This window comes from Chionomys nivalis, chromosome 18 (assembly GCF_950005125.1).
Source record: "Chionomys nivalis chromosome 18, mChiNiv1.1, whole genome shotgun sequence".
NCBI lineage: Eukaryota > Metazoa > Chordata > Mammalia > Rodentia > Cricetidae > Chionomys > Chionomys nivalis.
The window spans coordinates 40,069,137-40,095,006 of record NC_080103.1 but is presented as its reverse complement, the minus strand read 5'-3'; the positions used below and the strand labels follow the sequence as shown (position 1 = coordinate 40,095,006).

The 25,870-nt window shown below is 45.5% G+C and overlaps 2 protein-coding genes across 3 annotated transcripts in view; both read right to left on the bottom strand.

Moving 5' to 3' along the window:
- Positions 1 to 886: 886 nt before the first annotated feature.
- Pla2g12a (phospholipase A2 group XIIA) lies at positions 887 to 16,849 on the bottom strand. The gene is made up of 4 exons (XM_057793866.1): positions 16,536 to 16,849; positions 7,561 to 7,637; positions 6,087 to 6,252; positions 887 to 1,829 (listed from the first exon to the last, which is right to left on the bottom strand). The coding sequence occupies exons 1-4, from the start codon at positions 16,762 to 16,764 to the stop codon at positions 1,711 to 1,713; spliced, it is 591 nt and encodes a 196-aa protein (XP_057649849.1). The 5' UTR covers positions 16,765 to 16,849; the 3' UTR covers positions 887 to 1,710.
- A 4,529-nt stretch (positions 16,850 to 21,378) lies between these two features.
- Positions 21,379 to 25,870, bottom strand: part of Cfi (complement factor I) — a 31,250-nt gene continuing 26,758 nt past the window's right edge. Inside the window, exons 12-14 of one of the 2 annotated variants that reach the window (XM_057794067.1) lie at positions 23,491 to 23,768; positions 22,084 to 22,188; positions 21,379 to 21,769 (exon numbers count right to left, since the gene is read on the bottom strand). In XM_057794067.1, the coding sequence (XP_057650050.1) occupies positions 21,552 to 21,769; positions 22,084 to 22,188; positions 23,491 to 23,768 (601 nt within the window). In that variant the 3' untranslated portion in view covers positions 21,379 to 21,551. The remainder of the gene's footprint in view (positions 21,770 to 22,083; positions 22,189 to 23,490; positions 23,769 to 25,870) is intronic. The other variant, XM_057794066.1, reaches the window with a different exon arrangement.

Genomic DNA, 25,870 nt, shown 5'->3' with positions numbered 1-25,870 from the left:
TGGGCTGTCCGACGGATGCCAGTCTACCCCGTCTACTGTCTTCAGTTTTGCTGGCTTACTGAAAAAAGTTTTTTTCCTTTTCCTAAACACTTGTCTGCAAGTCACTTGTCCTAATAACATCCTCTGTTGTAAGGAGGTCGCTTGTTGGTTCCCGGCTGCTCAGCCACGAAATAATCACACAGAAACTGTATTATTTAAATCACTGCTTGGCCTGTTGTTAGCTCTAGCTTCTTATTGGCTAACTCTTATATCGTAATTTAACCCATTTCTAGTCATCTGTGCATCACCACGAGGTTGTGGCCTACCAACAGTTTCAGGTTGTCTGTCTCCAGCAGTGACTCCATGCTTCCCTCTGACTCTGACTCCCCCCCACGCTAACATTGCACATGCAGTGTGATACAGTCTATTCAGGGCCCGGGGTCCCTAGGATTTTTCTTTCTCTTTCTTTTCCTTTTCTTTTGGACCACTCATAAGTGGTCCCTGCCATAAGAGACTGCTCAGAGTGGCCTCTAGTCTCTGGCTTCCAAGTTGCCCAGATTCGGAGCCAGTCAGGCTTCATCCACACCCACCTGTAGGGAGGAGACGTCCTCCTATAGGCCCTGCAATGTTCGTTTGCTCAAGTCATATGCTACTCCAATGATTGGAGAAAATCATCAGTCAGTGGCCAGTATGTCCAAAGATTCTGAGGCCATCGCAACATTCCCAGCATTCATAGGCAATTGCAGAGACAGCCAAGGCTTTCTGGGATCCGCTTGCACACCTATTAATTTTCAGTGTAAGTAAAAGGTCCCAAGAGACAGTTCTTTCTACTTCGCCTTTCCCATACTCTTTGATTCCACAAGGAAAGATTTGAAAACACTCAAGAAATAATCAAGAAAAAAACATTATCAAGAATAACTTTTATTAAGAGCTCTTTCAAAAATACTCCAGAATATAAGCTGAGGAACAGAGGTGTTAGGGACTAAACATCAAACTTGACAGCATATGGTGCTCTGACTTGCCTCACTAAATTCATCTTTTCTAGAATTCATAGCAAAAGATGACATTTGTTAGAACTGGTTTGTGAAAAGGGAGTGTTGTGTTTCTTAATATTGTTCACATCACAAAACTGAGATGTCCTGGGTTGTCCCTGAAGAGAAGTACCAGCTGACGGTTCCAACTGTATAAGCAATGCACACTTGGAGCCTTGTTACCATAGCAACACGATGCATCCTATCTCAGAAGGCTCTAGAGAAACACCACTTAATGCATAATTAAAACAGAGAAACAGTAGTTACTTCCTCTTGGTGTAAGTACATATTTGAAATTTCAAAGTAAATAATATGTCTAATTATTTATATTTCAAAATAATGTTAGAAAGTTCTTACAATGAATTTTACATTTGCTCTCATTTTTATTGTAAAAAGTACAGCTATGAAAACCAAGTCACACAGTCTTCAAGCTTTTCCTGCCATTTTGGGGGAGCCACTGACAGCGAGGTCCATGAAGGCAAGCATGCTGTCCTCTCTCTCTACCTACTCCTAGTCCTGAGTATGCTCTCCTTTCTACTTCTTCCCACCCTCCACCCCTTTTCACTGTGAGGTTTTAAAATCAAAACACAGTCTAGGAAGGTCTTACAATGACCTATTCCAAAAATGAGGTGGTTTCAGGCGGTGAACACATCAGTTTGTTGACTGTCCTTCATTCTGCCCACCAGCTTCAGGGGCTTCCTTACAGATCTGTTTTCTCTTCATAACGGCACCAACATGCGGCTCGCTGGCTGTCCAGGTATGGCTTGCAGCCCAAATGTATGACACTGTCAAACAGGAGCTCCACCGTTGTTTCACACGCTGCAGGGTCAAGACATGTCATCACTGTTGGGCAGGAGCCAAGCACGCTCTGTCCCCACCTCTGTATCTGGTGCAGCACAGGCCACACCCCTCAGTGTAGTGGTATTTCATTTGTATTTTAATAAATAACTCTTGCCTGAAGATCAGAGAGTAAAACAGCTGCCCTGGTCAGCCTCACAGACCAGGCAGTGGTGACATACACCTCTAATCCCAGTAGCCATACTACTTTGCCACAGAAACCAGGCGGTAGTGGTGCACACCTTTAATCCCAAAACTAGAGAGGAATATAAGACGGGACAAGACAGCTCTCAGTCTCATTCTGAGGATTCCTGGAGGCAGGACTGAGGTACAGGTAAGAGCCAGTGGCTGGCTGCTTTGTTTTTCTGGTCTTCAAGTTTAACCCTAATATCTGTCTCTGGGTTTTTTTTTTTTTTCAAGATAGGGTTTCTCTGTGGTTTTGGAGCCTGTCCTGGAACTAGCTCTTGTAGACCAGGCTGGTCTCGAACTCACAGAGATCCGCCTGCCTCTGCTTCCCAAGTGCTGGGATTAAAGGTGTGCGCCACCACCGCCCGGCCTGTCTCTGGGTTTTTATTAATCATACTACACCTCAGTGTGCACTCAAACATGTAGGAGGTCAAAGTCATCCCAGTCCCTCACAGCAGCAACCCACCATACAGATTCCATTACATATATATGTGTGCATATATATATATAATATTTCATATGTATATGAATGTATGCTCCATTTCAATTGTTCAGAACAATTTTTATAGACAAGTAATAACCTTTATGAAACACAAATGGGGTCATCAGTGTTAGTTTTCGTTTTAGCTGAGAAATGTAATCCCAATAACAATGTCTGACAATGGCAGAGTTTACATGGCAAGGGAGGATCTGCTGCTGTTGCTGCTGGAGAGTGAGGCTGGGGCCTCTAACATGCTAAGCTCATGCTGTACCCCCGGTCTTAGAAAGAAGCTTTAAAGAGAAACCTCCGGCTGGAGACAAGACTCTGGGCAAAGGTCCTAGGTCAGAACCATCCCCCATGGGCTGTGTCCTCTGATCTCCACACGTGTGCTGTGGTCTATGTGCATGCACATACACACACGTGTGCTGTGGTCTATGTGCTTGCACGCACACAAGTGTGCTGTGGTCTATGTGCATGCACACACACACACATTTAATAATTTTTTTTAAAAAAGTAAATAAAAAAATCTCAGAAACCTCAAGGCATCACTATGACCAGCGGCTCCTAAGAACTGATCACATGTATTGAAGATGCTCATACTAAATAGTACCCATTCTCTTTCTTTGACCAATTCTAAAATTTGGCTTCAGGATGGATGCTCATGGGAATCCAAAGTAGTTTCTCCTGGTATGTTTAAAATTTTTTAAAACTATAATAAAGATACCAACTTACCTTTCCAATTCTAAGAAACCTCAGACACGCTACATTCACAGGGCTAAACCACAAAACAGCTTTCAGCAGCCCAAACAACCTTCTTCAGATATTCACATGAAGGGAGAATCTTGCGCTAAAACTTGTCCTTTTTAAAGTTCTTCAAAAGACTGTGCCATTCCGAGTACAAAAACAAGAGAAAGGCACACTGAACTGCAAGGCACTTGGCTCCACTTCTCTGTCTCTTTGAGGGAAAAAACAAGGTTCAGTTTGTTACTGTAGCCAAAAGCAGGCTAGTGGGTGAAAGGGCGAATTCAGGCTTCCTCTGCTGCAGAGACCTCTTCCTGGACAGGTTTTCCTGGGATTTCAGAATCAGATCGACAGCATGAGACAGTCTAGAGCAGGCAATAGCCAGAGCATGAGCTCAAAGTCAGCCAATCTACTCGGGACAAGTTCCCTGAAAGACACAGGCATCCTGTCTAGCACTTGGTTTTTTGTTTGTTTGTTTTTTGTTTTTGTGAGCACCCAAAGAAAAAATGAATACATTATCTACCACAATATTTTAAGGAAAATACATTAAAATGTTACTTTTCTTTCCTTCCTTTTTGTTTGTTTTAGGATTTCTCTATAGCTTTAGAGCCTGTCCTAGAACTCTCTCTCTAGACCAGGCTGGCCTCGAACTCTCAGAGATCCGCCTGCCTCTGCCTCCCGAGTGCTGAGATTGAAGGCGTGCACCACCACCGCCTGGCTTCTTTCCTGCCTCCTCTTTGCCACTTCTGACTTTATTGCACAGTGCATTCTTTGGCTTTCCAGTGGAAAGTCTTATAAATGCTCCTACTTCAACAGACATTTATATTTCCACAGACACTTCAGCTCGGCTTAGGACAAGGCTGACTGGAGGCTGGACTTCGGCGATGCAGCCACTGTGAGTCGTCATCTGCTCTAGGGAGGGCGGGTGCTTTAGAGTACTCACCCCTGTCCCTGTAAGTTACTGGTTCACCATGCTAGACTGGAGTGGAATCATTTCCACTGCCCCGTTTCTGTCACATGCCATAACTGGAGAGTAAGCCCTATGGCTGGGCTTTATCAGACATGATGAAATTGGGTTGGGAACAGTCTGGAAGTTTCTTCCTGATGACTAACATATGCAGGCTGAAACTTGATAGCTTGCTAGAGAAGTATTGTCAAACACTGTTCAGCTTTGGTATGGCCCTCTGTGCTAATGCCACCAACATGCCATGTAAGATGTGCCCGCTGATGCCCTATGGTATAGTTGTTATGGGCACAACCAAATACTTTCTGATCGGATTTAAGGCCTATCACACACAGGGAATTCATGTTTGGTATGTAAGCCAAGGCAAAACCCTGGGGGAAATCGCAGGCTGCACTGTGCAGAGCAATGCTGTTTTGTTAGATAGACGTGATGTGCTTGTTAAATTGCCAGTTACATGCTCATTCTTGTGGATGCCCACAGATTTTTGCTGCTGTGTGCTTTGTTCATGGAGGAAGGCTTATTTTTACAGTGGGTACTGCTTACTGTTGAGTCTCATCACTGGTCAAACACTGAGGATAAGTATCTGCCGTCATGGCATAGAGACCCACTCTCAGAAAAGAATTGCCCACATGCGTATGTCGGAGTGCGCATACACACACACACACGCGCGCGCGCACACACACACGCGCGCGCACATGCACACACATGCTCTTACACACTTACCTACCTCTACCTCTCACCTCTCCAAGTCTCAGTGAATATCACAAAAACGGTTAAGGGGAGCAAGAGAGAGCAGAAAGAATCCAAGAGCTAAAGGGTTCATGCAGCATTGTAGTGAAGCTGCTTTCTCTGGACCTGACCTGACCGTCAGTCATCATGGGGCAGAGACTGCTGTCGTGACCTACAGAATGCCTGGGCACTACAGTCATGACCATAAAATAAGCGAAACAATACAGTGAAAGCTGGTCTGTCGTGATAGTAGAGGGGGTGTTAACGTGCCCTCCCTGAGACTCCAGCCACCTTTTCCATGTGCATCCCAGCTGTACTTGGTCCTATGGATGCAAGTGTGCACATGAAGTGGAAGGTGGACTGGGGCTCGGGACTCTGATGAAGCAGCATTCTCAAGATCTCTCACCCATGCTGGAGTGGAGCTTCTAGTGACATCACCTGTGTTCCTGTAAGGAACCTCACTGAACTCACCGGCTTACCAAGCTGGACTTTGATGGACCTGTTTCCTTGGTCTGTTATTGGTGCCCTATCTAGTATGAACAGATGTTTCTTTACACATCCCCAGGAAAAGTCGAGCAACGTGCAGCCTCCTGAGTTCTGATATCACGGCACATGAGCTGTCAATCTAGCAGCTGAACTGCACTCTCAAATTCACTGGTGCTACGACTGTCTATTGCTGTGGGGTTTGTTCGCACTGACACTCTGAGACTGACAATAAAGTTTACCTTGAATCAGAGGGCAGCGTTAGTGACCAGCTGACCAGATTTGGCCATAGAGGTTTCTGTTGCCTATAACCAACTTTAATCTATTACATTTTATTACAACATCCCCATGCCAATGTGCTTCAAGGCTTCAATGTTTCACTTTGGAACAATCAGATACATATTCCAGGGCACAAGGTACATGAATTCTTCCCTTTGCCTCAGAAACTCCAAGTTTTCTCAACACTGCTTTTGCAGCTGTGTATAATTTTAGATTACCAAGCGACCGGCCAGCTCCTCACTCCAGGCACTGAAGAGGTTGTATCCTAGCAACTGATGACTGTGAAGACGCTCCTTTGGTATGCTTTTACACTGAGCATGTATGTGTTTACACAGTATTAAAAACACCTGAGTCCCGGCCGCAGGCCCCTCCTTACCCTGGACGTTCTGAGCGAGCCCCAGAGTCTTCTGCACGTCCCGGCAGATCTTGGAGAGGCAGTACTGGAACTCCTCGTCACAGTCGTTCTTGCTTTTCCCACAGGTCTCGTAGCACCTGTCGTGCTGGTTGCAGCACTTTGTCAGGGACGGGATGCCAATGTTCAGCTGTGGGAGGCATTTCCATGGATTACGGTCAGTGGGATGCAAACCTCCCAGCACTGGTGATTATTCAAACGGACTTCACAGAACTAAGTGACAACTGCTACAGCACCCCCATTTACAGGTCTACGGTAAATCTTCCTGTGTCAGACTCTCCCAGCTCTCCTTACCCACCCTTAGCCACGCAGCCGTTTCAGCCATACCACACTCCCCTCCATCTTGCAATGTTAGAGTTAACTGTCAGTAACTTTCACAACTCTTAACTGTCCAAAACACAACACACAACTAACTTTCTTACTGACTTTATTTCTGTGAGCACATGTGTGTGAAGAACAGGGGCCAGAGGTGGGAAGCCAGAGGAGGATATAGGATGTCTTCCTCTATCGCTATCCGCCTCATACCCTGAGACAAAGTCTCTCACTGAACCTGGACCACTGTTTTGGCTACAGATTATCTAGAGAGCTCTCAGGGTCTGCCTGTCTCCATCCTTCAACACTAGGGTCACAGGCCCACGTGGCCAGGCCTGGCTTGTATGTTGGTGTGGGGGATTCGAACTCAAGTCCCCACCCTGTACAGATGCAGTCTTTCCCAGTGAGCCATCTCCCTAGCACCTCCACCCAAGGCATAGCTTTGAAAGTAACAAACAGGCCTAAGAGCATTAGAAGACTTCTCCAGGGCCTAAACAACTACGATCTTAGAATATTTCAGAGGATTTGTCTCCCCCTCCAAAGAAATGTACCTTCTATGTGTGAAATGTTGCAGAAAATTCTTAACTGCCTACGATTCAAATGGTGGTTTATTATTTTTTTTTTAAATTTTAAGCATTTCTCCATTAGCCAGAGATAGCATTACCTAAATTTATAATTTATCCTTGAGTTATTTCAATTAACTTACACAACCCTCACAGATAGGAGTTGTTTTCATAAACACACCCTCTACCTGTGGCTACTGGCCCATCTAGTCTCCCCAATAACAACTGTGTAATGCCTACACTGCCACCCCCATTAGCCCCAGTTTTATACAGAAAGAGCGACTGATCTACTCTCTTTCTCCCTAAGCGGTGGAACTTTGCACTTTACATTTTCAAGTTCTGTTTGTGATACTTATAAAATACTATTTATGAGATAGCTATACAAGGTAAAAAGTAAATCATTATTTTAGTTCCATTTAGTATTGCTTAGTTGTTAAATGTGTTTTATCAGAACATAATAAACACGATCATTACAGTAAGCAAAATTATTTGTGAGCTTGAAGACACACTTAAAAATATTAAACTAACAATCACAAAACTTATCAAAGAAAAAAGTTATTTACATGAACACCGAACAATGGAGAGCCACATCCATTTGGTGGGGACGGTTTAAATCCATAGCGTGGAAGAGGCTTCGATCCTATGTAAAATACAAAGGTTGTCATATTTAGTATAAAATATGGAAAAAATAAAATACATATTTGTAAAGGTATACAATGTGCTGGACTAGCCTTGAAGATGTGTACTATTGAGTTGGACAAAACTTAAGAAATGTTGCATTTATTTTGATGAGTACTAGAAGGGCTGATCATGGAATTATTGCAGAACATATGCAAATGTGTTCATGAAGGCAGTTACTGTTTATAAGCATACCCTGTCGAAACATGCAATAGCTTATCCTGGACCACTGGAGAGCTCAAAGGTGCTCATGATATGACATCACGTGTGTGAACGATCAGCACAGCTACAGCCCAATCTAAGGAAGACGAGGCTATGCAGAGATAGTTTCAGTATGCTGTCGGGCACGGTAGGACCATCAATTCTGACTCCATTCTCAGCAGCCGACTGTTTCACGAATGCAGCTAATAAGAAAGTCTGTTTCTAACTGCCCAGTTTATACCATTTTGTTGTAGCAGCCCAAACAGAGTAACATTCACGTCTCAGTGTGGCTTTTCCTGGTGATACTTCTAACCTCCATGATTTCTAACACACCACGTCAATCTGCCTCTTCATTTATTATGTGCTTCTTCATAAGGAAATGCAACATGACAAAGAGAACAGATTATCATGAGTGTTCCTCTTGACCCCCACATGCACACCATAGAATGCATGCACCCCCACACAAACATCATACACATATTAATAAATATAAACTGTAAAATGTGGCACCCCAAACTTAATGCCATTTGATATGATGGACCCTTTTGAGGCAATACAACATTCATTTTAACACAGCTATGGAAGCGATATCTCAGGGCTAAACTATTAAATGGTGGCAGTACAAAGAAAGTACTTTCGAAAACTGAGCTTTAAGAATATCTACTCCTAGTCAGGCACAGTGGTGCAAGCCTTTAATCTCAGCACCCAGGAGGCAGAAGTTGGAGGATTTCTCTGAGTTCCAGGTCAACCTGGTTTACATAGTGAGTGCCAGGATAGCCAGGGCTACATAGAGGGACCCTGTCTCAAAAAAGTCAAAGCATATATAAATACTTCTAGAACTTCGGCACTTCTGTAATTAGTTTTTTCAGACCAGTTACAGAATCCATTCTGCTGGCTTTATACAGTCATCCCCCATTGTTTCATCCACGACTATTTTTTTAAAGATTTGTTTATTATGTATACAACTTTCTGCCTGCATGCATGCCTGCACACCAGAAGAGGGCAGCAGATCTCATTCTAGATGGTTGTGAGCCATGAAGTGGTTGATGGGAATTAAATGCAGGACCTCTGGAAGAGCAGTCACTGCTCTTAACCTCTGAGCCATCTCTCCAGCCCCTCATCTATGATTGTTTAATGATATTTCTATCTAGAGCTATTTGCCTAGTGCTGCCTGGGCTCATAAACCTGAGCCACAGATATTAATCAGGACTGAGGCAAGCAGCATCTTGCTATAGATGAATCCTCTCTAGCAGCAGTGATGATGTTATCAGTCTGAACCTTTGGGACACCTCTCGGCCAGTCGTGACTTTGCTTAAGTCAAGTGTCTGCTAGTTTACTGTTCCCATGGGCCTATCATGAGAAACTACACATTTTTATCTATGGTTAAAAGCCCTACATAGAAGCAGATGATGCCTTGTTCGTTTTCCTTCCTTCCTTCCTTCCTTCCTTCCTTCCTTCCTTCCTTCCTTCCTTCCTTCCTTCCTTCCTTCCTTCCTTCCTTCCTTCCTTCCTTCCTTCCTTACTTCAGCACTGGGCTTTGTAAATTGTGAACGTGAGGCCAGAGTTCTAGCCTGGGCTATACCTCCAGCCCAGGCTATTTCCTGCTGCTAATATCAAAGTAGCCGCGGTAACTAAAGGAGGTTTATTCTGGCTTACACTTTGGGTCCAAAGTTCAGGAGTTGTAGCTAGCTATGGCCTTTTTGCCGGCTCCATCCTCAGAAAGGGCAGGGCATCGCATGACGGGAGAGCAGAGCGGGAGAAACCAGCCAGACAGGCTTTTAGTGCACGCTCAGTCACAAGACAACCCCATCGATCCATGAAGTAGACGCAGACCGATCAATTCATGAGGGCAGAGTCCCCTGCATCTCGTAAAGGCTTCACCTCTTAGTCCTACACCTTTTAATGGAGATGAAATTTCAGTTTTAAACGGGACAAGCCATACTCTAAAAAGTACAAAACTGGAAGGAAGGCAAAACTGGCAAAGTGTTCTTCGGAAACACACTCCAGTTCCTTAAACACAGTAGAAAGCTTTCTCTTGAATGAGTTTTAACAGTGAGTGGTTTCAAATGCTTACAAACCTCCAGAGCAGCCGTTCTCAAGCTGTGGGTCATAACCCCCGTGTGGCCAACAACCCCTTCCCAGGGGTCACGTATCAGATATCCTGCATATCAGATACTTACATTATGATTAATAACAGTAGCAAAATTACAGTCATGAAATAGCAGCAAAGATAATTTTATAGTTGGGGTCACCACCACATGAGGAACCGTATTAAAGAGTTGCAGCCTTAGGAAGGTTGAAAACCACTGGTGTAGAGATATATATTAATCAACGAGCCCACCTATTAATAAAACTTTTAAAAGCATTACAAACACACTATAGTGTGTTCAGAAAAGAGGGCATTGGCTATATACAGCTTTTTCAGGTTAACAACTATTTTAAATTCGGAAGCACATCACATAAAAACCTGTCAGGAAGCTGAAGGAAAACAGGCTGGGCTTAGCATTCGAAAATGACAGCTTGTCCTATGTTTCTGCGTGTTCAGAAGACATGTACATTCCCCTTCCCAACTGCAAGTCTACAGACATGGGCGCCATTCATACCCAAACATTCCCACCTCCACGCGGCTGATACAAAGCAAAAGAAAACGAAGGTAATTGAAGGCTTCTAGCATCCTCTTAACTGTCTACCTCTTTTTAGAACTTGGAATGGATTTCCTTTTCTGTTCATCCAGCAATGCTCTGTCTTTCCTTTGTACCTTCTCTAGTTTTTCTCCATTCCCCATGGATAGAAATGCTTTTTGACGGCTCGATGACTGCTGTGGCAGTGACCTAACATAGGCATGTACGTATTCCACCAGTACACGTACGTACTTTCTTCTTAAAGGACAATTACTGCCGAGCAAGAGGATGATCAGAAGCAAATGAAATGAGGAAAAAGTCCCAAGCAAACACGCCTGCCCTGAGGATGCAGGAGAGGGGGGCAGGGAGCAGAGATGGTAGCGAAGCTCCAAGGCAAAGTGCGAAGGTGACAGCCTAGGGCTGCCCCTCAGAGGGAAACTGACGACGCTGAATAGGAAAGACCCACACCTGCCGGATATGAGACGCCGGAAGGAAGACTGGGATAAATGCTGGGCACGACCCCAACATCCGCACTGAAAGGGGCATGTGAGGTTAGTCTGGGGTCTCTTCAGAACAACCCGCTGACGTCACTTATCTCAGTCTGCCCAGCTCACCCCACCTAAAAACAGCATCTTCGCATCTCTATCTGACACACGCACCAAGGTTGGTTGTTTTCTTTCTGATGTCTCTGAGCCAGGTTAGCAGAACAGTTTCTATGAGATGAGCTTTGTCCTCCATTCCTAGAAGATGCCTAGCAGGTAATAAACACCCAAGAAATTACTAGATGAGAAAAAGGGGAATAGTCTGCCAAAATGAAAAGCTTTTTTTTCCAACAGGACAGACAAACCTACCACGAACATGAGAGGACAGCTCAGTGTTTTAAAGTTCTAAATTCACCTGTAAATTAAATTATTATTTCAAGGCTCGAAAGATGGGTCTGTAGGCAAAAGCTCTTCCCCTGCAAACCTGACCTGAGTCCGATCCCTAGGTCCCGCATGGAAAGGAGAGAGCCACTTCCCAAATGCTGTCCCCTGACCTCCACATGTATACCATGGCATATTCATGTGTCCATTCCCCCCCTCTATTTCTCTCTCCTCTCTCTCTCTCTGTACCTCTCCCCCAATAAAATTACATGAACACATACTCAATAAACAAATTTAAACTTAAGAATTAGTTAGCTGGGCTAAAAAAAAAAAAAGTGGCGCACACTTTTAATCCCAGCACTTGGGGGGGCAGAAGCAAGTGGATTTCAGTGAGTTCAAGGCCAGCCTGGTCTACCAAGTGAATTCCAGGACAAAGATAATTATTTAGAACAAATTATATATAAAGCTACTTATTAAAAATGGAATTTATTCGTGAGCTGTGTAGAGTTGGCTCAGCAGTTAGGTACACTTGCTTCTTTTGCACAGGACCCAGATTTGGTTCCTAGCACCCAGACAGAGGCTCACAACAGTCTGTAACTTCAGCTCCAGGGTCAATGCCCTCTTCTGGTCTCTGAAGGCACTACAAACATGTGATAAGCATACCTACACACAGGCAAAACATTCACACACATAAGATAAAATAAAATAAAAAATACTGAGCCAAGTCAGGTGCCAAATTAAGTACTAATACTATTTAAAATATTGCTATAAGCGGTGTTATGAGATGCTGAACATGAAAATTTAAACATTTCTACTGTTAATGGCTTTTACAAAGCAATACAAGTTCATTAACGGAAGGACCACACTTAGAGTCAAACCACAACATCATGAGGTGTTGTAGCCATGGCTCCCCAGATTCCATAAGAAGATGCAGAAAACTAAGAAAAGAAAGAAATAGGAGGAAGACCTAAACCCAAGAGTACACCTGTGTAGGAAGGTCATTCATTGCTTGTCCCTTTTGACTTAACTTAGTGGTTCTCAACCTGTGGGTCGCGATCTTCTGGGGGTCAAATGACCCTTTTACAGGGTCGCCTAAGACTACCCAGCATATCTCACATTTACATTATGATTCATAACAGTAGCAAAATTATAGTTATGACATAGCACAAAATAACTGTATGGTTGAGGGTCACCACAACATGAGGAACTGCATAAAACGGTCTCAGCATCAGGACAGCTGAGAACCACTGACATACGTCGTGGATGATAAACTTCTTACTGTTTTCTCAACTCCCCATGTATCAAAAACCCAAGAATTTACAGGAATTGAGAAACTTACCATTCTCTCTTCCTACCTCTCACCCCACCCCCACATTATTTTTTTTTAAATTTGATATAAATACTCTCAAACAGACTCACTCATCTTGCCTGAGAAAAATGAAGCAGGTGAGACTCTTAGAGATGGTAACTGGCTCACACAAAGACCCTACCACTGTGTATGCAGGACGGACAGTGGGGACAAACCTAAACCATCCACCTCCATGTGGCCCCGAGAGTAACTCTCCACCCACCCGAGGTCACCCAACATCTTCATTCTTAGGACTCCTAGAAGTTGATGGCTTCATTCCTTCTTTGTTAAAAAGTAGGCAATCAGAACCTAGCATGTGCCCACTTCCTACTTCCACCTAGTAACAGGGGTGTGCTGCCTGCTCCTGACCAGTCTCTCCCTTTGCACACTAGAAACCACACTTTTCACACGCAAGGACATGCCTCCAGTGTTCCCCTCCGCTCTCTCCTCCATCACCTCTGCTATCATTTTCTGCCCCAGTCACAAGTACTGCCAAGCCAACTGCAAATCCTTTAGGCTCTTCCTTCAAAGTGTACTGTAAATTCAACCCTTGCTCATCACTCTGACTCCTCCCAAATTAGACAGAATCACTGCCACCTTTTGTCTGGACCCTGCACATGGCTTCCCTACCTCCACGGATGCTTAATTCTCAGCACAACACTTAGAGGCTCCTGTTAGCGTATATAAAACTAGAGAAATTAACAACTTATTCAAAACTCTAAAAGCACTTTAGAAGCTATTTTGTCCTCTATTTTTCAACAGAAATGGAAAAGTTTTCTCCCTTAATTTCCTTATATGTCAGGGAGAAAAAAAAATTAAGGGCTGGGAAGCTGGCTCAAGTGGGTAAGGGTGGTTGTTATGCCACACTGAGCCAGAGCAGAGTTCAAATCCTTAGCACCCAGTAAATGGCTGGGCAGAGGAGTGTGTGCCTGCAACCCCAGTGTCGGGAGACAGAGATGGGCAGATGCCTGGAGCTCACTGGTGGGCTAGCCTAGGCATATCAGTGTGCTCGCTTTCAGAGAGAGACACTGTCCTAAGGGAGCAAGGTGTAACCGAGAAAGTCAGTCAACAATCTCTCTCGGCCTCTCCATGTGCCCAGCACTCAACACCCACTTGCATGCACCACACACATGCACACACACGTGTGCATCCACAAGTAAAAGAAAAGTGGCAAACATAAAATTGTTCCTCACATAACTCACAAAGGCATTTCCCTATCCAAGGGAAGAAGTGTGTGCACCACTAAGCTCCCAGGGACAGGGAAGCTACAGGGGCGTGCACACATTTGCTGCATTCGACAGTTCTTGTCCTACCTAAGAGCTTGGTGGCAAATTCTGTGAGCCTTGAAGGAAATGAAAACACGAAAAAGGAAAGTTTAAAGCAGCCTTTTCGGAGGAATAGCATCGGTCTGAGATGCTCTCAATGTAAGCAGCTCTACAGCCCCAGGCCTTCCTTGTCTCTGTGAAGAGCAGCTGTATCTTTCTGTTGCCACAGGCTGCACCCTCAGGGTCACACTGACTGGCCTTCCTATGGTCCTGTCCTCTGCAACTGTGTACTCACTGTTCCCTTGGCCTGGGACGATCCTGCCCTGATTACCACCAAGCATTCTTGCTACTTTCCAATCCTGAGACGGTCTTCTGTCCTGGAGCATCCTATCTCAGGGGCAAACGGTTCCCAGTACTTCCCAGTACCACTGTGGCAGTCTTCCACTTATGTGGAGGAAGTTTATTGTTTCAAGGCATGGCTCACAGCACATCAGTGAGCACACAGCTCTTGACTCATAGCCCGCTTTTCCCCACCAGAACGAAGCCAGGGATGAATCCCCAGTCTATCAACTCCTGACACATGGTCAAGACTAATATTTGCATAATGGATAACTCAGGAATTAAGTTAGAGCTTTTGCCTTAGCAAAGTTATCATTTAACCCTTGTTACCCACAAAGTACCCGATACATTTTACAAGAACAAAAATATTCTTCTTGGGGCTCACTGGTAGAAATCTTTAGGCCTAAAATTTACAAGCAAAGGAAGATCATTAGAAGCAATGGCGCATGTTCTGTATAAACAGAAAGGTGGAGGTTTTCCACCTAACGGAGGCGCACAGGCTGCATGTGGCATCGCAGTTTTTCAGGATTTTATTAAGATCATCAACTCTGCAATCAGGCTTTCTCACTAAAGTCATGGATTTCTTTTATCTTCAGCTGGTAGCCTTGGCTAATTGCATAAGAAACTTGATTTTTCAAGTTCTGTCCTAACAGTTTGAATTGCCAAACAGAAGTCCCATCCCCTCAAAAAAAACCTCAAAATAAACAACAACAAAAACAAAACCCCCAAACACCCAAATCGCTGCCTTGAGTGCTGACTGTATTACCATCTGCACTGCCATGAAGCAAGTTCTTAGATTCAAATAGATAGTTTCAAACTGTGAAAGGACTGAGCTAAAAACTACAATATGGACAGAGCATAAGGAAGAGAAGTCACGGATATCCAAGGAAAGAAAGCTACAAAGCATACAAGTGGGTGTCTGTTATACCAGCACCGGACAGGCTGAGGCAGGGAATCAAGAGTTCAAGGCTAGCCTCAGCTACACTGAGTTCGGTGCCAGTGTGAGCTACCTGAGACTCAAAAACCAAAGCAAAATAAAACTTAAAATTTTTTTTTTTTTTTTTTTTTTGGTTTTTTGGTTTTTTCGAGACAGGGTTTCTCTGTAGCTTTGGTGCCCGTCCCGGAACTAGCTCTTGTAGATCAGGCTGGCCTCGAACTCCCAGAGATCCGCCTGCCTCTACCTCTCGAGTGCTGGGATTAAAGGCGTGCGCCACCACCGCCCGGCTAAAACTTCAAGTTTTAATACACTGTTTTCTAGAAGTTAGTAGAACTCTTTCAATCCAGTACACCTCCCTCAAAAACCAAGTACACCAAATATCTGTACAAAAGTCACAATTTATTTTTCTTAGCTTTGCAGGATAACAACCAAACGCCACTTAAAATCAACTGATGGCTTTAAAATTCTCTTTTGGCTTTTTCTTTTCTCAGCTGACTAAATTACAAGATATTTGTGTGTGTGTCCGCCTGCGCTAAAATCAGTATGTTCCACTCCACTTCCAGAGTCCCTACATCAATCAGTGAGTTCTTAGGCAACTCTGTGCAATCGCCGGAAAAGAAAATGGGGAGGGAGGGTGGGAAAGAAACCAGACGTAATGGAGAGTCGAGTGAGCAGACCGTGCACAATGGAGACCTGTCACGTTTGTTCCCAGATTGCTCAATCCCAAGAACAGCACGCTCCAAGCGCTGCTCATCACTCTTTCCACACCCGAGGACGCCGTCAAGGTCTGCCTGCACCTGTTCCCCCAGCACCCTGTCCCGCACGTGTCCCTCCATTCTTCTGCCCCGCACTTGTCCCTCCATACCCCTGGTCTGCACCTATGGCCCTATCCCCCTGTTTGGCACCTGTCCCCCATCCCCCCTGCCCCGCACTGTGTCCCCTCCATCCCCCTGACCCGCATCTGTGCTCCCATCCCTCTGCCCTGCACCTGTGGCCCTATCCCCCTGTCTGGCACCTGTCCCCCATCCCCCTGTCCCGCACTTGTCCCTCCACCCCCCCCGCCCGCATCTGTGCTCCCATCCCTCTGCCCTGCACCTGTCCCCCCCATCCCTCCCGCCCCGCACCTGTCCCCCCCTCTTGCCCGGCACCTGTCCCCCATTCCCCCCGTCCCGCACCTGTCCCCCTATCCCCCGCCCCGCACCTGTCGCCCCATTCCCCCGCCCCGTCCCCCATCCCCCGCACCTGTCGCCCCGTTCCCCCGCCCCGTCCCCCATTCCCCCCCGCACCGTCGCGGCACTTGTACTGGCAGAGCCCGTCCTCGCCGCCCAGCAGGTCGAGCGCGGCGTTGAGGTACGTGTCGATCTTGTGGATGCCGTTGCGGATGGTCTTGAGGGTGGCCCTCCAGTCAGTGGTCTGGTCCTGTTCCTGGCCTCGCGCAGCGGCCAGCAGAAGCAGGAGCAGGAGCGGGAGCGGGAGCGCGGGGCCCCGGGCGGGCGCGGGCCGCGGGGCCACCATCTAGCTGCGCGGCCGGGTGGCCGGGCGGCCGGGCTGGGCAGCGGCGCGCGCTCCGGCTCAGGTCCCGGCCTCCTCCGCGCTCGCGGGCGCGCGCGCCGTTACTCAGCCGCGCGGAGGGGCGGGCCGGCGGGGGCGCGCGCCTCTCACCCGGGCCGAGTCCTACACAGTGCGCCTGCGCAGGAGCATGGGCGCTGGCGACTACCTCGCCCACGTGGTCCCTGGAACGCTCCCGGTAACTTTCCGTCCTACCTCTGTGGGGTCATAAAAAACCCCGTCCGTGCCCTAGACGTTTTCGTTGCTTTGGTTGGTTCAGCACCACAGTGAGTTGCGCCACAACGAAGGACGACCGCAGCGGCACAGCGTTCTTTTGGGACTCTGCCGTCATGGCCAGGGGTCCAGTGCAGGGGTTTGTTTGAGCACGTGACTGCCACGTACACTACAGAACTTGGGTCATTATGGGGAACTCATAACCTGCTGCAGTCTTAGCACTGTAAGTGGCTTGTCCGTCTGAGGGTCGTTGGGAACGGACCCCTTTCTCAATCAGAGCCGTGGTTCTCAACTTTCCTAATGCTGTGACCCTTTAATACAGCTCATGTTGTGGTGACCACCCCCAACCATAAAATTATTTAGTTGTGTACTTCATCATTGCGATTTACTACTGTTATGAATCGGAATGTAAACAACTGATTCGCAGTCCGAGTTGCGTCCGACCCACAGGTTGAGAAGCTCACTTCCTCTAGGGCCTCTGTCTAATTTCGAGGAAGGGGAAATTAACAATCACCACTCCTTAAAATTCTAAATACCTTAGTGAAAGGATAACCGTAGATTAGGAAGAGAGGGTGTAGACAGGCAGAGATCATTGGACATCGCTCTAGGATACAGTGGTTGAGAGCTGATCTCTGAGGTTCCAACCAGCTTTACCACCAGAATTTTAAAGGAAGACTTGGCTCATTTAATTCTTCTACCAGAGAGGTATCCTGTTCCAGGAATATGTCTTCCACAACTGGACAGAATGCAGTAAGTTTATGTGGGAGCAATCCTCAGTTAAAACCCTAGACCCTTATTGTAATGTTAAATTGGGAGCTTCACCCCAGTCCCTGGCATCCATCCCAGCCTCCCCCCCACCCCCACTTCCCGGTTTAATTTGGCGTGATTGGATTTCTGTGCGCCGGTGGAAAGGATTTTTCTTAACATTTATTGTTTATTTTTCTGGAACAGGTTCTTGGCTTGTAGCCCAGGTTACCCTCTGACTTGCCTTAAACACACCATCTTCCTACCTAGGCCTCTGAAGGTCTAGAATCTTGGCTCCTAACCTCTCCTATTTACACATTTACATCTCGATGTACTAATGTCGTTTACCTTAACAGTGGCCTGTGTTCTGAGGACTCAGTTTGCTGTCTCTCTCTAGGGATGACATTCTCAAATGCCAAATTCCCTGGAAACCTGTCCCTTCTATTGCACACTGCAATCTCACTGACCACAAATTCAGAGTAACCCAACTAGTTAAACCCGCTTCAGCTCCTAACTTTTGTTATTTTATCTGTCATCCATGGCCTTACCAATCAATCACCTCATAGTTAAGAGAAAAATATCATAATTGCCATAGACTCAAATGCCCTGGTACAATGTTTTGTCCCCAGATGGTGCATTTTCCTGCCTCAACCTACCCAGAGCCAGTGCGGGTTTCTCCTTCCCTGCCTTGGCTTCCTTCTCCTTCAATTTCCCTTTAAATAGTCTAGACTTTTCCTGTCTTTCACGTCTCATTTCAACCCTCCACCTTCCTCCCTGCCTCCTGCCTGGACTTAATAGAATTCTTCAGGTGGTTTCAGGTCTTGGAGGCCACACCCAGCTCGTCCTTTTCTCTGTCGTACCCTGGGTGCCAGGGACACTGAGCTGCTCTCCAGCCTGTGCGTGGCTGGCTCCCAACGTTGTGAGGCCGTCGCGTGTGCTGCTGCTTGGGAAGCTCTTCTGTGCTTTAGTTTTCTCTCCTGTTGCTGTCAGAAAGTAGTTGGACAGAAGCAACTTTAACCCAGTGTGATAGCTCAGTGGGTGGCCCTGTTTGCCTCCTGAGCCTGAGAAGCTGTTGATCCCTAGAACTCCATGGTAGGAGAGAAGAAAGTCCCCAAGTTGTTCTCTAACCTGTACATGCGCACATGCTTGCATGCACACACACACACACACACACACACACACACAAATGATGATGATGATGATGATGATAATAATAATACAAAGAAAACCCCTAAGGGAGAAAGTTTGTTGTTCTGGCTCAGTTCCAAGGCCCAGTTGATCATAGTGAGGAGGACAACATGACAGGAGCTTGAAGCAGCTGGTCCCATCACAACTTGAAAGCGGAGAGTAGCATATGAACCGCTTTCTCCACTTTATATAGTCTGGGATCCCTTGCCTGGGAAATAGTCCTGACTATTATTGAGATAGATCTTCGCACATCAATTAAAGTACTCAAGATAGTTCTGCACAGACGTGTCCAGAGGCCCATCTCCTAAATTATCCTAGATTCTGGCAAGTTAACAACACTCTGGCAATTAACAATAGCCATCACATGTCACCAGTCAGAGATTAAGCTCACCCCTGGGGAAGCCCTCTTAGACACCTCAGACTGATCTCCACTGAAGTTTGGTTTTTTGGTTTTTTTTTTTCCTCATTCTTCCTCCAAATACAGTTTCATATTTTATTTTCCAGTTAGCCCCAACGACATAGGAATCTCCACTGTGACAAACTGTTTACAGCCCAGTTACATATGACCCAAGGGTACCAGACATGGTCACCAGACTGACCTGCAACAGTAGCTCTGAGTTTATTGTCTCATGTCAGTGAAGATTAAAGGTAGGGACAGTTGTGGGGTAGGTTTTCCTAAGAGGAATTACAGAAAAGAAAGAAAGAAAGAAAGAAAGAAAGAAAGAAAGAAAGAAAGAAAGAAAGAAAGAAAGAAAGAAAGGAAAAAAGAAAAAAAGAAACTGAGGAAAAGAGAGAGAGCGAGAGACCCTTCCAAGAGTGGAAAGGGTTCTGAAGAGAGGAAAAAGCCAATGAACTTTGTTTTCTAGAGGTTTTTTATAGGGCTGTGGCAGAGACTGGACAAAAGCCGAGATTGCCATGAGATTTATTAGTTCTCTGAGCTATGACAAGCCATGCCATTGTAGGCTCCATATGCTCCACGTGTGTTCCCGTCCCAACCAGAGAGATGAGCGTGTATCATGTGCCGCCCACCCAGGAAGTGGGTGGCCGAAGCCCTGCTTTGTCTTCTCTGGCTCTAGCTTTCTTAACATTGACACTGACTGTCTGCCATTAGTCTGTTGGCAGGTGTGATTAACACCCCACCCCCACTCCCCGACCTTGTTGGTGTCTCCAGGGCTGATAATTACAGGTAGCTCTCTCGGTTCTCACATCTCACCCATCTCACCGATAAGCAGCTCCTCTGAGTTAGCTCTGTCTTCAGGATGGCCTGGGGTCTCTTTCCTGAGAGAGGTGAGTCCTGCCATCCTTACCTTCAGCTTAGTTTGGTATAAAAGCAAGACTATATGAAGGGACAATAGCACCTGTCTAGTTTTGTTTTTGTGGCTGTGATAAATGTCATGATTGGGGGCAACTTGTGGTCAAAGGCTTATGTCCTCTTACAGATCTGGGTAACAGTTCATCACTGGGGGAAGGAAGGGCAAGACGTCAGGGCAGGAACCTGGAGGCAGGAACTGAAGCAGAGACCACAGAGGAACACTGCTTACTGACTTGTCCCTTCTGACTTGTTCAGTTTTGTTCTTAAATATCCCAGGCTCACCTGGAGTGACACCACAGCCAGTTGTCCCGGCCCTCCCACATTAATCATTAATCAAGAAAAGGCCCCACTAACTTGTCTGCAGGCCAATCTGATGGAAGCATTGAACTATGTTGGCATTCAACGATCCCACTGAATTCTGTTGTCTGTAATTCAGAATCCCGAGAGAGAGCTTGGAACTGATCAGATCCTGGAGGTAGACCATCCCATTCCCACTGCAGTTGGTTGGTCTTTTCCTATATGGAGCCACTTCCAAGAGTTGACTCATTGCCCTTCAGGAAGAACCTGACCCTAGTACGTTCTGGGTTTTGTTTGTTTTTGCAGGTTTCAAGTCACTGCAGAAGGGTTCTGAGCCTGCAGCCTCTATCACTTTATTTATTTATTTATGTATTTATTTATTTATTTATTTGAGCTATACATTTTTCTCTACTCCCCTCCCTTCCTTTTCTCTCCCCCTCAACCCTCTCCCACGGTCCCCATGCTCCCAATTTACTCAGGAGATCTTGTCTTTTCTACTTCCCTTGTAGATTAGATTCATGTATGTCTCTCTTAGAGTCCTCATTGTTGTCTAGGTTCTCTGGGATTGTGAATTGTAGGCTGGTTTCTCTTCGTTTAATTCATAGGTGACAGATTGGAGCTTGAACAACCTTGTGTGATTTCAGTATCACTGAACTATCTCAGCCTTTACTGTAGTTAAAACATCATTTTTGCCTGAAGAGCTAACCTAGTCACACTTTCTATAAATAAAATGTGTAGGTCGCAGGTGTAGCTGAGTGGTACTAACTCTGAAGAACAAACAAAAAACAATCCTTGTATGCTAAAGCAGAATGTTTATTGTATTACCCAACAGAATTCTAAAATGACATAAACCTTGAAGAAGTCTTTCGAATTGGCCCGTAAGACTTGCTTCTTGCTAGCTCTGAGAACTAATAACACAGTTTCATTTTAATTAAAACACGACTCCTGAATTAATAAATGTAGAGAAGAGGCCATAGCTTCAGACATTGTGTTGAGAAATAAGGGATCTTCCCACATAATTGCTAATCCAGTCAAAATAATTAGCTACTCTGGTGTAAACACCTGGAAATTCTGGTTTTCCACAGTTTTCACCCCAGCTCACAATGCCCCAAACATAAGTCACATTGTTGACATCCTGGCAGACCAAGGGACCACCAGAGTCCCCTTTGCAGGCATCGATGGACCCATCATCGGTACCTAAGAAAGAAAACCACAGTTCCTTCCATTTGTCAGGGCCACCGTGCCTCTTTGTGCCTCTCATGCTGATGCATGGAGAGACTTCCTTGACAAGAAATAGCGGGCTGCCCCAGCATCCCTCTTGGAACTGCGGATTGAGATGCAGCATAGGAAATAAATAATTCGTAAACCTTCTGTTTGCTTCCCTAAGTTAGCATAGTCCTCCCGCTTGGCATCTGTACTTGACAGCATTGTGTAAGGAGACGCAGTTGTAAACTGGAAGTGTCAAGCAGACTGATACAATGCATAGCCCAGGTTACCCACTTGGCACTTACCCGCACACTGCATTTCTTTTTCATGGTAGCGGTCTGCGTAAAACTTCGAACAGTTGCCTATCAGCTTAACTTGGCCCCACCTAAGTGAGTAGACTTTTTGGTTATCTACACAAAGTGAGAAAACAGACATTTAGGAGCCACAAATGAGAAATCTAAACAAAAGTGGTTATAGCTTAGTAAAACTCTAAGAAGATCCATGAAAATACATTACTAATGACTACATATATTAATAACTAAGGATACTTCCTTAGCATATTTATGTCATATTCTCTTCATAGCCTTAGTTTCTACAATTATCTTTCTAAATTACAATGAACAGTGAGGGAAGGTGCCTGAAGTCATAGTCATTTAGTAAAGAGTGAATCCTTGTGTGCAGTCCCAACCTATTGCTGGGTTCGGTAGGGGCATTGCAGAGATGACAGTGATGGGCCTATCTCGTGCACGTCCTTGATATCTTTTCTTACAGCCAGTAATTTCCTTGAAATTACTATCGGAGAGAAAAGCAGCCTTGGAGAGGTTAGAAGCTGAAGCTGTCAGTGTGTACATGTTTCTGTGCTTGAGGAAGTAAGTGCCTATTTAAGTGCTCCGAGGCAGTGAACAGGGAGCTAGACGTTCCGTCACATTTAAGTGAGAGTTTGCAGGCCTGAACACCCTTGGTCTGTGGGAAGAGAAGGGCCAAGTACCACTGCCTGATGGACCATGGAGGAAGAGAAGCATAAGCGCACAGGGAAGATGGATGGGGTGGGGAGTGAGACTTTGTCCCATCTCCCCTCTTCTGTTTTCCAGCACACAGCAGTTTCATGGTGGAGTTTTCCATTATCTGCTTACTCACTCCCCAGACTTCCAAGCGCTCAGGGATTAGGCCCACCTCATTCCTCACCAACATCCAGAATCTTCTTACACAACATTGTTGCGTAATAAATACTTAATGTAATTGGCGACTGCATAAAATCACAGTAATTTAATTACAAACATCTTGCAAATGTCTGATGTCCAATTGCCCCCCTGCCTGTGTCTTGCAGGAGGTCCATTTGAGATAAAACTGTTTAATACCTCTCTAGGTCAAAAATGAAGCAAATCTTATTGGCCTCAAGGCTGACCTTGAACTCCTAATCCTCCTGCTTCTCCTTCTGGAATTACAGATGTGCCCTATCACAAGACCACACTTGGTTTCTTGTTTTCAGTTCTGGGGATCAAACCCAGGAACTTGCCCATGCTAGACAAGTGCTCTAAAATCAAGTGACAGCTCCCGTCTCATGTGGTCCTTCTGACAATGGCGTTCTGAGCCCAGCAGGCAGCCCTTCCTGGATGGGCACTCACTTTTCTGTACCTAATATTTCTCTGAGTACTAGAGTGGTTTCCACACATTTCTAACCCCAGTTTCACCCCCAGAGGTAAAGCATATACCTTTCTCTCGACCCCATCCAGAGATGACGCATTTGTGATTCGGCTGGAATAGATACGGAGACCATGGGACGCAGGCAGGGACAGAATGAGGGAGCTCACACTCTTTCTTGCCTGGAGATTTTTTCATTTCAATCAAAGCTATGTCATTTTGGTAGGTGCGTCCATTATAGTTTTCATGAATAATCACTCTGTTCACTCTCTGAACTTTCAACTGGGAGTTAAGTTTCTGCCAGTCTAATAATGCCGACCATACTTGGTAATGCTGATATCTGCTGGGTCTGTCAGAGAAAGCAAAGGGAAATGACATATAGCAAGAAAAAGGTATGGATTTTGATATATTTCATCTTTATATTCTTCCGTTTGAAGGATGATTTTTTTTAAATTAATTTATTTAATTATTAAAGATTTCTGCCTCTTCCCCGCCACCACCTCCCATTCCCTCCCCCTCCCCCAATCAAGTCTTCCTTCCTCCTCAGCCCAAAGAGCAAGCAGGTTTCTCTGTCCTGTGGGAGGTGAAGGATGATTTTTCAGTTTCTGAATGTTTTTATCCCTGTTGGTGTGAAGCTATATAAAATTAAATTTAGTTAGGGCAGAATTTGCTGTGTGGTAAATGGAGAGAGTAATGATTCCCCAACTGTTCCTATGACCTCATTATCTAACCTTTCCAAAGAATGAAGTACGTCACAAAATGGATTGTCCATAAGCAAAAAAAAAACTTGAACATTTATACCATCTTCTTAAAGTATATATAGCATACAGGGAACCGAATTTATCTTCCTATAACAACTCAGCCAATCCAGTACAGTTCAACAGCAATGTCCTAGGAGATAATGTGATGTTTAGATGCTTTATTTATACCTGAGTGTTCCGAGAGTGCTGTCATCCTCATTATTTTGGGTTGTATCATAGACTCGGGATCATAAATAATCTTGAAGATTAGCTCTGTTTATATGGCTTACTGGGTGCATATATAGTGTTTACCAACTGCATAGACACAGTATTGTCCTGGGCACCGGAGTGCAGAAGTTAGCAAAACCAGAAAGCATCTAGAAAACATGCATCACCAAGTGGGTGATCACAACAATGACGAGGTTTATTCTGCAAGAAGGGAGAGGAGTGGACAGGAAAAAAAAAAAAAAACTTTAAAATTTACTGGGAGGGCTTTGACTGAGGGCCTTCCAGAGAGTTCCATAAGGAGATAAAGGGTTGACTTGAGATCTGAGTAAAGAGCAGAATTCACTAGGTAAGAGAGTCAAGGGAGATCATTTCAGGCAAGGAAGGAATGCATGAAGGCCCCTCCACAAAAGGAGCAAGTGCTTTGGAGCATCTGAAAAAGCCAGCCCAGAGGGGGCGGATCAACGGGCAAGGGGTGGTGCTGTGTGTGCAGTGGGCTTAGACTGGTGAGGGAGAGGAAGGCCAAATCGCATAAGGAGGCCTTAGAAGATTTCTGTGTGTTGACATTTTGTTTAGATGCTTATCTAAAGAAGACTGCAAAGCCCTTGAATTGACGTGGCTATACAGTGTACAGTGGAGAACAGACAGGCAGGGCAGCGGATCAGCGGATTGATAGACTACGTGTAGGTAAGCAATTAGAGGCAAGTCATGTGATCCAGATGGCAAGTAGAAGCAGGGTGATAGTAAAGGAGATAAGGTTTGAGAAGTGAGCAGTGGAAAATTAACATTAAGAATGCCTGTGCCTGAAGACTGAGAGCGTGAAATATGAGGATTCTTAGATTTCCAACTGTGCTAACCACATGAACAGTGTTTCTTAAGACAGGAAACACTGGAACAAGACAGTATTCAAGAGAAGTGGCATATAAACTAGGCCTTGGACATTTGGAATTCAATGTCCTCTCTCTCTCTCTCTCTCTCTCTCTCTCTCTCTCTCTCTCTCTCTCCTTCTCTTCTCCTGTGTGTGTGTGCTCATGCTTGGGGGGGGGGATATGTTTGCAGGCGCACATGTGTGTGTATGCATTGTAGACCAGAGATCAATCTTGGGTGTTGTTTCTCAGGCACTGCCCACCTTGTTTTTATGACGAGCTCTCTCATTGGTCTGCAACTCACCAAGTAGGTCAGGCTGGCTGGCCAGCAAGCCCCAGAAGAGCTATCCTCCCAGTGCTGGTATTAGAAGTACATGCCCACTACACCCAGCTTTAAAAATCTGTAATCTAGGTTCTGCAGTTTAAAACTGCATGCTTCTGTAGCAAGCAATTAACTGACTGAGCCATCTCTCCAGCTCTCAATGTAACTGTGATGGAGCCAGGAACTGTGGATGGCTGTGACTATAGTCAGAGGCTGGAAGAACGGCTCTACAGTGGCTGCCATTTAGTCACCTTCGAGTGGGATTTTGGACCACAGATAACTTTAGGAAGAATGGGTA